This window comes from Nicotiana attenuata, chromosome 12, assembly GCF_001879085.1.
Source record: "Nicotiana attenuata strain UT chromosome 12, NIATTr2, whole genome shotgun sequence".
NCBI lineage: Eukaryota > Viridiplantae > Streptophyta > Magnoliopsida > Solanales > Solanaceae > Nicotiana > Nicotiana attenuata.
In genome coordinates, this window is record NC_032000.1 from 30,855,220 (window position 1) to 30,868,158 (window position 12,939).

At 40.0% G+C, this 12,939-nt stretch overlaps 1 protein-coding gene across 1 annotated transcript; it reads right to left on the minus strand.

Moving 5' to 3' along the window:
* Positions 7,705-9,478, minus strand: LOC109236214. Its single transcript, XM_019402411.1, has 2 exons — positions 8,285-9,478; positions 7,705-8,214 (listed from the first exon to the last, which is right to left on the minus strand). The coding sequence occupies exons 1-2, from the start codon at positions 8,438-8,440 to the stop codon at positions 7,825-7,827; spliced, it is 546 nt and encodes a 181-aa protein (XP_019257956.1). The 5' UTR covers positions 8,441-9,478; the 3' UTR covers positions 7,705-7,824.

Below are 12,939 nucleotides of genomic sequence, written 5' to 3' on the forward strand. Positions count from 1 at the left end.
CGCTGAAAGCTCCCCGTGCAGGAGGTGCACTAGAGAATGGCAGTGCATAATAGGGAACCTAAGGCCTGGGAGTGGCCGGAATACCGCTGGAAGCTGGAAGTTCTGACTGAACAGGGAGGCTCACATAACCCCAACCATGACGGGCTACAACTGGGGCACGGGCACCACTGTATGTGCCAGAATCTCGAGGCCACTTGGCCCCCTCTCCTCTCTCTCCCGGGCCCACATATCCTCCAATCTCCTAGCGATCTCCACTACCTGCTGGCATGAGATTTCCATCTCCAACTCTCAGGTTATGCTGAATCTAATACTAGGGTTGAGCTCCTCGATAAATCGACGAACTCGCTCTCTCACAGTAGCAACCTAGGCTGATGCATGCCTAGACAAATCATTGAACTAGACATACTCCAATACAGTCATAGCACCCTGGCGCAATTGCTCAAACTCTGCGCGCCATGCATCCTTAAGACTCTGGGGAACAAAATCCCTCGAGAACATATCTGAGAACTGAGCCCAAGTGAGTGTAGCTGCCTAGACCAAACTACCCAACTCATACGCTCGCCACTACTGATAAGCCGCCCCCTTAAACTGGAACGTAGTGAAGGCAACCCCACTATACTCCACAATACCCATAGTACAGAGGATACAATGGCACTCTTCAAGAAAGCCTCGAGAATCCTCTGACACCAAACCGCTGAAAGTGGAGGGTGGTACTTCTTGTACCTCTCGAGATTGAGTTGCTCCCCCTCAGAAGTTGCTGCCCTAACCTCGGGCTGGACTGGGACGACCGGCTGCACTAGTATAACCTCTAGGACCTGGTCAACCTGGACCCGCTGCTCTAGGGTACGAGCGGCGAGAGTCTGTGCCCTTCCCCCAGCCTGAGATCTGGTAGGAGCAAGTGGGATCAACCCTGCCTGAGCCAGAGTGCCAAACATGCTCAAAAACTATGCGAGGGTCTCCTAAAGTGCAGGGGCAGTAACAGGTGCATCAAATGCCTGTCCTCCAACTGGAGCTACTGGTGGCTCCTCGCTAGCAGCTCAGGCCAGTGCTCTGGCTGCATCACGTGCCCGTCCTCAACCTCTACCCCGGCCCCGGCCTCTCGTGGCTCTAGCAGGGGGCGCAGGTGATTGATCGTCCGATCCAGCTTTATGTGTCCTCACCATCTGTGAGAGAATAGAAAGACATAAATTTAGAATCCCGAAGTCAACAAATTCGCATGATAAGGAATCAAACAAGTAATTTTTTCCTAACAGTTCAATAGCCTCCCGAAAATAACTACAGACGTCTCTATACCGATCTGCGAGGCTCTACTAAACCTGCTTGTGACTCGTAACACCTATGAACCTAGAGCTCTGATACCAACTTGACATGACCTCAAGTTTCCTCCGTAGGTTTGCGTGATGGCACCTAGTTTCTAAGACTAGGTAATCCTAACAAACATACGGAAATGACTGACACAATAATTTAAAATCCTCAAAACCCAACAACATATATATAAAGAAATATCTCCACAGCTCAGCGTATATACAATATCCCAAAATCCGGCGTAATACAAGTCACAAGCTCGATGACAATATCCATGTCATACATATACACTGCATCTAGTAAAGAAGGAAGATATAGAAATGGATAGAAGGGGACTCCGAAGCCTGCGGACGTGGACAGATGTACCTTGAAGTCTCCAAATGTGAACTCAGCTCACTAGTGTCGGGACTGATAGGAGGTACCTGGATCTGCACAAAAGGATGTGTAGAAGTGTAGCATGAGTATACCACAACGGTACTCAGTAAGTGCCAAGCCTAACCTCGGTAGAGTAGTGACGAGGTCAGGTCAATGACTTACTGGAAATAATAAGAAACAGGACGAAAGATTTAACAGTGTAATAATAATGACAATGAAAACGAAACAAGAAAGGAGTAGGCCAAAAGCTAACTACACATAATCAAGGCAATTAATATATCACGGAAGGAAACATGGATTTACAAGTTAAGGAAACAAAGGCAAATAGAGAAAAGATCAACAAGGGTCACTACCGAGTTACCGCCTCAAAGCCCCAAATCACAAGAACAACTCACAATCTTTCCTAATATCACCGTGGGAGACTTTACATTTAGTTTTGAAAATTATTTCCGAAACAGCATCTCACGTTTTAGCCAACCTTATCACACCGCATGACTACTAGTAGTTCCTTTACTAGCCACGCGTATCAAGCCCGCCTTATTTCACTGCATGCCTTTTAAAACCAAAACATTATACCACCGTCTTCGTATCAATACCACAACATATCACAAATCGCACCTCAAGTGTCTAATGTCACAACTTGCAAGAGAAACCAAACAATAATAGAATTTCACAATAAGGAGCCCAAGGCTCAACCACAGTATAAACAAAGTCTCAACAATAACAACCGGAAGTGAATAACTCAATAGAATGATATTTCACAACTTAACACTTTGCCTCAATAGGAATCACGGCCTTTGTAACTCAATACCAATTTCAACAACAAGATAATTCAAGAATAGTAACTTCAAGTAAGAAGTTCAATAGTTAAATAAGGAATATGGAATAAAGAAAACAAGAACTTGAACTATACATGTAGGGCAATTAGAAAGTAAGAGATAAGACAAGTAGACACGTAAGAATAGACTAGAAATGATGACTATAACATGTTAAGGTAACTCAATTAAGGCATGAAAGGAAAACTACATAGCTAAAACCCGAAATATCCACATTTAGCCCGTGTACACACTCGTCACCTGGCGTACATGGCTTCCACACATCACAGATATCACAACAACACCAATCCTAAGGGGTAATCCCCCCCCCCCCCCAACAAGGTCAGGGAAGCTAAAAAATGTGCGCGCCTAGTGCAAAAGGTTGCTTTACTAAGTAAGATAAGGCAAGTAGGCAAGTCACTTACCAAAAATCACGCCGAAATCAATCCACTAGTAGGCCTTTCCCTCGATTATCCATCTCTGAACGGCTCGAATCTAGCCAAAACAATTTCATACTATAAATATAACTATAGAAAACTAATTCAAACAATGAAATTACCATCTTTGCGAAGAATTAAAAAGTCAACCCGCGCCCGCATCTTGGAACCCGAACAATATTATAAAATTCAAACATCTATTCAATATCGAGTCCAACAATACAGGAATTACTCAAATCCGACCTCAATTCGCCTTTCATAACTCAACAATTTAGTCTAAGAAGTTTATACCATTCTTTCCAATTTCCAACTCCAAAACACTAATTAAATGAAGAATTATCAATAGATTTGTGTAAATTAACCAAAATCGAGTTAGGATTCCTTACCCCAAATTTCTCTCTGAAAAACTCTCGAAAATCGCCTTTTCCCGAGCTCTCCAAGTCCAAAACTGGATTATGAATAAAACCCTCGAAATTCCCCCTTTTCTGCTCAGGTAACTCGCTTCTGCGGCCTTTGTGCCGCTTCTGCTACGCCGCACCTGCGGAAAAACCATCGCAGGTGCGGATTCCACTTAAGCTCAGGGATTTTCGCTTCTGCGGGCAAAACTTCGCACCTACGAGTGCACTTCTGCGGAGGATTCTTCGCTTATGCGATGACCGACCAAGTAGCCCCCATCCGCATCTACGATCACTTCTCCGCACCTATGGACTCGCAGATGCGGAAACCACCTCGCACCTGCGATCCCGGCTGGGAAGGCCAGCTCCGCTTCTGCGACCAATTGCTCGCTTTTGCGAGTCCGCACCTGCGGCCAATCCCTCCACAGGTGTGATGACCCTAGAACAGCCCAGCTTCGGTAGTCTCAAAAGTCTAAACTTGTTCCGGATTCGATCTGAATCACACCCGTGGCCCGCGGGACCCCGTCTGAATATACTAACTAGTTCCAAAACACATAACGGACCTACTCGAAGGAAAAAATCACATGAAACAACATCGATTCTACGAATCGCTACCCAAATTCAAGCCTATGAAACTATGAACTTCCGAATTCCGAAACCAACGCCGATTTGTACCAAAATAACTCCGATTGACTCCAAATTTTGCACACAAGTCATAAATGACATTACGGACCTATCCAAATTTTGAAATTGAAATCCGACCCCGATATCAATAAATTCAACTCCCGGTCAAACTTTCCCATTCTTCCAAACCTTAATTCTTCTAACTTTCGCCAATTCACGCCGAAACGATCTACGGATCTCCAAATCCACATCCGGACACGCTCCTAAGTGTAAAATCACCATACGGAGCTATTGAAACCATCAAAGCTCTATTCCGGATTTGTCTTCATACAAGTCAAACTACAGTCAACTCTTACAACTAAAACCTCCAACTTAGGGACTATGTGTTCCATTACACTCCGAAACTCACCCGAAATCAAAATCGAATGCCCTGACAAGTTACATAACCACAATATAAAAGAGAGCGGGCAATAAATAGTAAATCGGGGCTAAAGTACTCAAAACGACCGGCCGAATCGTTACAATATTAAAGAAATAGTAAATGAGTAACTTATCCAAGAAAGAAAAACAAGTAAATGGAGGAGCATGATCCTCTAGCCTTAGAATATATTGCATTTTGCATATTCGTAAAATGCACAGACTGGACATTATTGACGAAGTAGATAAAATAAACATTAATTAAATCAAGTGTTGAAATTGAAGTGTCAGACATCAAGGTGGTATTTTTTTTAGCAAATAGGAAATATATATTAACTTATATAGGGTTTGTTACATCACAACCTACGTTGGTGCCACTTAGGGAACATTGATTTCCTAAGCTTGCAAAGGTATTGCAAGCATCCATAGATAAGTTTCTAACAAAAGCAAAAAGATTGTCTTCATCCAAAGTTACATAATTTTCAACACCGCTTGGTGGTGATACAAAAATTGCTTTTTTCTTGATTCTTCGAGTACTTCCCAGCTTGGCCATGATGTGTGCCACCCTGTTGCCTTCCCTAAAGTTGTGCCAGAGGAGGGTCACCTTCCCTTGGTGCATTAACAACCTGCATGAATTGACAAGATTATCAAAATGTTTATTACCGTTGAGAATTGCTTGTATTGCTTCCACGCATTCTATTTCTATCTCGAGTGGGAACAAATCCCAATCATGGGCTATTTTAAGCTCTTCTTTGATTGCTTTTAGTTCTGCTTCCAAAGATCCCCTAGAATTGGTGTTCTTTGTGAAGCCTACAATCCAGTGGCGTTCCGCATTGCGAAGAACTCCCCCAACACTACTTTTGTCTTCATTGTAACTTGCATCCACGTTTATCTTGTACCACCCTTTAGGTGGTTTTTGCCAACGTACTTTGATTTGGATCTTCTCAACAGGCAACGGATTATGATCTGTTAGTAACTTGTATTCTAAAGCTTGTTGAACAATGTAGTTAGTGTTTATGGAGTGGGACGTGTTATTTTGGTTATTGGTATTTCTATTGATCCAAATTCCCCATAGGGCGAAAGGTAGGAAGTAATTCCAATTCAGGATAATATGGTTCATGGTAACGGACATGTTTTTAAGTTGTATTAGCCAGTGTTCCTTTGAGTGTTCACGTCCCCACCCATGTTGTCCAAAAAGGACTTGGTTGCTTTGCATTCCAAAAATATGTGAGTAATAGATTCATCCATTTTCATAGTGCATATTGGGCCAAGGGGATCTATATTAATCCCAATCCGTGCCAGGTATTTTCTACATGGCAACCTATTATAGAGGCATTGCCACATAAAGAATTTAATTTTATTAGGACAAGATAGTGACCAAATCCAGTTAAATCTATATGTGGCTGAGACTGAGATTCAATTAAGGCATAACAACTTTTCGTTGTAAAAATACCTTTTGAACAAAGAGACCAAATGGGAATGTCATGTGTGGGTCCTTTTTTACGAATTTTTGCTTTAAGGATATTTTGGAGAATCTCATTTGGTATGTCCATTGATAATTTAGAAAGGTCCCATTTGTAGTCTATATAGATATCTTTAATTTTTAGGCTGTAGTGGGTTGGTGATAGAGGACCTTCAATTAAACTTCTCAGCTTTTGGGAATTGGGAATCCATTTCGAATCGCATATATTAATGTTTGAGCTAAGGTGGGGTGACCAAACGATGCCCTTAGAGCATACCTCCCAGCCTTTCCTAATTGCATTCCAAATGAATGTTTGGTTGGCTTTGGAGCATCCTCCTCCATATTTAGTAATGATCATTTTTGCCCACGGAGTACTGGCATGGGTGAGAAATCTCCAGGCTAAACTAGCTAGGTTAATCAAGTTTTTTGCATGTGCATTGTGCAATCCCAACCCCCTGATGATTTTGCTTTGCAAACATTTGACCAGTTGATTAAATGGAGTTTCTTTTTATTCTCACTCGTACCCCAAATAAATTTCCTCTGGATTTTATCGATTATCTTACAGGTCTTTTTAGGGAGAAGGGTGTATTGCATATAATAGTTAGGGATAGAGTTTAAACAGGATTGGGTTAGAGTCATTCTACCCCATCAAGGTGGTGTTAAGTTAACTTAAAATTGTAGAATAACGTGCAAACTATGAAATCCCACATATAGCTTTTGATATAAAATTATTTCAATTATAGAAAAATAGTAAAACTAATCAAAATATTATAACAACAAAACATATGGGGGAGGGGGGATAAAATAATATGAGATATTTATACTTTGAATTAATTTAAAAAATAAACTAAAGTAAATAATATACAAAAATATTATTGATAAACTTAGAAATTATAGAATTGTAAACAATAGAATAGATGTTGAAAAAGCAAGAAATTATTTCAGGAGTAAGAGAAAACTTATATTTATATCACTACTAGAAATCAGGTGATTTTCGTCTGCAATATCCGACCGAAATTGGTCGGAAATTGATAATTTTCGACCAAATTCTGACCGATTTTAATTGGACGAAAAAATAATGGTCGCAAACGTGTACCGACCGCTATTGGTCGAAAATTTCCGACCGAAATCGGTCGGAAACTTTAGCGCGTTGACTGGCTGTCAGACTTTATTTTCCGACCGAAATCGCTCGAAAATTATTAAATATTTTTTTTAATTTTCAAATTTCCGACCGAAATCAGTCGGAAATTTTTTTTTTTAATTTTTATTTTCCGACCGAATTCGGTCGAAAATTTTAAAAAACAATAATTTTATTTAATTAAATAATTATTTGTAAATTGTTAATTTATTTCAAAAAAATAAATATAAATTCATAATTTCCGACCGAATTCAGTCGGAAATTATGAATTTCTGGGCAAAAAAAAATTAATTTCCGACCGAATTCGGTCGGACATTTGGGTAAAAACTGGGCAAAAAATGGCTGCTTTTAAGCTACACCACCTGCCAATTTAAACCAATATACTTCCTATAATGGCAGCTTACATTGCTGTCATTCAACCATGAAAACCCAACAAAATAACAACAACTAATAACCACCAACAACAACAAACAACCAACAACAACAATTAACCAACAACTTATAGCCACAACTACAACAACAACTACTAAAATATTCAATAACAAAATAACAATATAATCATCATTCAAATAACCAACAACAACAAAATATTGACAAGTTCAAAACTTTGTTTAACAATACACAACATTCAATGAGATTTTTTATGTAGCATCATCTCCTATTTTCAGTCCTAGGACCTTCATCGCCGGCACGTGGGAAGGAGGAGGAGACCGGGAATGGGAAANCCTTCATCGTCGGCATGGTTCAAAGGATCACGACGAGAAGGATTAGCACATGGGGAAGGCTCACGAGACCGAGGAATGGGGAAAGCACCACTAGCAAGAAGATTGGCCAACTGACCTTGAAGGAGATCAAATTATCCGGTCCTCCTTTCTAGTTGAACTTGAAGGGTATCAAATTGTTCGTCCCTCCTTTCTAGCTGAATTTGAAGGGTATCAAATCTCTTCTTTTCTCTAGCCTTGGTCTCTTCAAGCTCTGCACTCAGCTTTGCGATCTTCTGTTCCATAGACGATATAGTCGAACTATCAATCGCCTCGCCCTGGGCGGAAGTCCCTATACCTTGCAATCCAGCCCTGTAGCGCCGAAACAATTTATCTGAAAGGCCGTATGCTATCCCCTTTTTAGGACCACCGACAATATCCAACCATGTCCTCTCCTCTTCTTCGTCTGAAATGGGCGGTCGCTCACCTTGCTCATTTGATGGCAAGCTCTGAGTGTACTCCTCCAAATTGATCTTGTAGCGACCCTTTATTTAGAAGATAGAAAATTACTAACTATATAATATTATAAACATTTATAGTAGTTATGAAACTTACATGTGTAATCTCCGCCCGGTCCTCGACCCATCTAGTTGGATCTGTCGGTGCCTTCTTCTTCCGGATGTGAGTCTCCATGAAGAACTCATCATGACTCATCTTCCTCCCCAATTTTTTTCCTACAAATATAATAAAACGTGTTAACGAAATTAACATATATAAATATAGTTCGATAAAAATAGACCAAAATATTCATTTTCTGGATATGTTGGATTTTTAAGGGCAAAACATTCACTCTCATATAATATTAGTCTTACATCTGTTCAATAAAACTTATTTTTTACTTTGGCAAGTATATATATTCTTTTATCACATGACACTCTAGTGACACTTCTCTATTTCAATGTATTTAGCTATTTTAATTTTATGCGTAAAATCTTCTTATATCACACTGCTAACAAGGAATTAACAGCTAATTTTGGAGAGTCGTACAGCTAATATGACCTGCTACTGGTGAATTCAAAAACAATGCAATTACATATTGGCTATAGCTAGTGGATGAATTTATTTCTCTCCTGCGCAACAGTTGAAGATTTTCTCCGAGGAAGTGCAAAGCTCCAACAAGATCAACTACTACAATAAACACCTAATCTCACTTAGAATACGCAAATTGGACAATTTTTCTTGAGACTGTGGCCTTTGGAAATTAACAAGAAACTCCCTACCTCCTATCTTGAGTTATGAATTATTTTGGTTGCAGCATTACCTGTACTGTAACACTGCCGAAACCAGGGAAGATCTAAAGCCAATCATGCCATAATTCAATTGACTTTTGTAATTCCCTAGATACAACTATCCATTATGGCTCGGTTCATGCATCAAGAACAGTGGAAAGCTAAAATCTAGTAAAAACAAATAGAAGGAAAAAAAATAAGTGCTAAGAATGATCAAGTAGCACTAATTGTAGCAGGCCCTTATGAAGTATGAACTGCGACGAGTAATGTTGAGTGGTGGTTGAGAAGGAAGCAGTAGTAGGAAGCTGTAGCTATACTCGCATTTTGTTGTAAAAGCAGAGTGCAATTTAAGAGATAGGAATTTTAAGTAACTAGATCCTTGAGAGAAACATAGAATAAAAAATACAACATGAAGCTGCAGGTGACAAGCTTCTGTGGTGAAAGAGTTTAAACATATTATAGGTCTCGAGCAATATGAAAACAGACACATCACAAGCTTTTGTGTTTTTCACTCCTATCACATAAAGAACTATCTCAACTCCTATTTGATGAATATAAAACGTGAAAAACCTGCAGTTTAAAACAAGAACAGATTTGGGCCATGCAACCTCAAGTATAAGTGAATGACTTTAGCGTGACTTATACTAGTTTTTTGAAGTCTGAGCCACAAAGGCCAAATATCTAGTTCATTTGCACGACAACTAACAGAAAAACCAAGGGTCAATTCGGTGACTACTCCAACGGACTGCTAAATGACTAATATCCTAGACCACAAAAGTTTATAACCTCATCTCCTACAAACTAATGCCACAAATCTTTTGACTTTGTTCCTTGAAGAAAAATGCATCGTAATGCCAGTTTAGTCAGAAAATTACGAATTAATCTCTTTCATGCTATACAAATCAGTTAACTTCAAACATGGAACAATTAAGGATGAGAACAAACAAATTGAGCAAGTATCCAATGCCTATAAATAGACTTCTTCTTTGTATTGGGGAAAATTTGTATTCATATATATGATGACGTGTCCTGACGCGTGGAATGGATAATAAGTTATGATTTGCCACGGTTCAAGAATTACAAACAGGTACGGGTAGAAAGAGGCACGAGACGAGAGGCTCAGCGCCCCGTTCCTGTTTAAGCTTATTTACATACGAGCAATGAGAAGAATGAACCTGGCTAAAGAAAAAGATGCAAATACGGCATTTGAAGGGTATTAAATGCTAGAGCCGTTAAGGAATATATACATTCAATGTAATGATTATGTAACGTAACATTTAATGTCATTAATCACTCATAATAGCCTCATTATGGCTTAGGCATAACGTGCATCCCCAAAGATTCCCAAAGGGACCTATAAAAGGAAGAATATGTAATCATTGGAAGGACAAGTGACTATTGAAATATGCTTTGATTTACCAGCTTTCATACTTGGCTATTCTAAAATTTCTTTCTTTATTTACTTTTTCGATTATCAGTAACCCGATTCTTCTAATTTCTAGCTTTGACTAAAAATCTATTTTTTGGTTAAACAAATTGGTTCCGTTACCGGAAAAATCTGATAATCAATTATACTTCAACCTGATTTTATTGATTGCATCAATCATGTCAAACAACAATGACAACACACAAGGAAATCCAGAAATTCAAACAATCCAACAACTTCAGGGAGACTCTCCACGAGGCTCTCCACAAGGCTCTCCACGAGGTTCCCCACGACGGTCTCGTGAAGGCACTCCTGATGGATCTCACACAGATGGACAGGCTCAATTCGAAAATGTTGAAACCATGAATGAGGCTTTGCAAAAACTTATTGCCTCTCAAGTCAATAAAGCTCTTCAGGCTTTTGTTAGCCAATTACCTGCTGCTCCGCCTACATCTACTCCAAACAACAATACTTTGGAGAATCCTCGTTCTGGATTGGTTAATTCAGGCAGCGGTGGAACCCCTAGTGAAACACAAGAGGGAGACCCAGGTAATCCAGTTAATTCTGATTTACAAAATCTAGTACTAACCTTGCAGAAACGGCTTAAGGAGCAAAATGAACGCATAGAAAAAATACCCGGAGTACCGCCCGTGATCAAGGGAGTAGATATAGATAAATATTCCCAACAACCATGGAAGCCAAGTGCTGCTCCCCTCCCAATTCCAAAGAAGTTTAAGATGCCTGATATTCCAAAGTACGATGGTACATCAGATCCACGAGATCACGTTACTGCATTCACAACAGGTGTCAAGGGCAATGATTTGACTAAGCAAGAGATTGAATCGGTCTTGGTCAAGAAATTCGGTGAAACACTCACCAAAGGGACCTTAACATGGTATTCTCTTTTACCTGAAAATTCTATAAATTCGTTTGATGAGCTTGCAGATTTATTTATCAAAGCACACTCTGGAGCTCAAAAAGTTGAGAAAAGAATGGAAGACATTTTCAAAATCAAGCAAGGAGATTCAGAGTTGCTTAGAGAGTTCGTAGATAGATTTCAACGGGAAAGAATGACGCTGCCACGAGTACCTGACAATTGGGCAGCCATAGCCTTTGCTAGTAATTTGAATGAGAAAAGTTCAGAAGCCACGAGGCGACTCAAAGAAAGCCTTCGAGAATTCCCAGCAACAACGTGGAATGATGTCTACAACAGATACAGTACAAAGATGAGGATTGAAGAAGACATTATTTTACGACATAAAACAGAAGAAAAGGTAAGCTCAAGGCGTGTGGAAAATGAAAAGAGATCCGGTAAAAACAGGTACGAGCCATACATGGGACCTGCAGGAAAAGACTCACGATCAAGGCAAGATAATCAAAGGTATGATCATAAACCTAGAAACAGGGTATCAGGCTCCTCATCGAGGTTCGGGAATGATCAGAACACACGCGGGTCACGAGATGATGATGGAAGTCTAAAGGCAAGGTTCAGTGGTTACAACTTCAACGTAAGTACCTCTGAACTCGTGGCTGTTTTAAGAAGCATGGGAGATAAGTTACGATGGCCAAAGGAAATGCGATCGAATCCAAATAGACGAAACCCTGATCATTGGTGCGAATTTCATAACGATCACGGGCATAAAACAGCAGATTGCAGGTTTCTGCAAGGTGAAGTTGATCATTTGCTAAAACAAGGGTATCTCACTGAGTTATTCAGTGAGAAAGGTAAACAAGCATACATGAAGAACAGGCAAGAGCCTCCAAAACCACATTCACCCAAGAGAATTGTCAACGTTATAAGTGGGGGTGAAGAAATCAACGATGTATCATATAAAAAGGTTTCAAAAGTAACAATTACCCAAGGGAAGCGGCCTCGACATATACTGGAAGAGGAGAATATTATATTCAACAACGCAGACGCCGAGGGACTCTTAACTCCGCATAACGACGCACTGGTAATATCTTTACCTGTACATGATACTAACGTGAAATGAGTTTTGGTTAATCCAGGTAGTTCTGTAAATATTATTCTAATACGAGTATTGCGCGAGATGCAAGCGGAGGATAAATTGATTCCAAAAGCACATACTTTGTCGGGATTTGACAACTCTAGTGTTGTAACGAAAGGGGAAGCAATACTTACTACATTCGCAGAAGGCGTCGTTAAAGATACCAAATTTCAAGTCGTAGATATGGAAATAGCTTACAATATGATTCTTTGGAGGCCATGGATTCATGACATGGATGCTGTTCCCTCAACCTTACATCAAGTTATTAAATTTCCATCTTCATGGGGAATACGCCAAATCAGAGGCGATCAACAAACATCTAGAAGCATCAATTCCGTTGCAGATTCAACTGTTAAGGGCGAAGACAAATAGCAATTACAGAATTCAGGTGAGGGAAACGCGGCGTCAACTTCACCTGAACAAAAGCAAACGGATGTGGATTCAAGACCTGATACCATTCAAGAACCGGAGGAGAACGAGAACATCAAAACAACGATAGAAGAGCTAGAGGCCGTGGTGTTATTTATACATTGGCCCGAGAGAAAA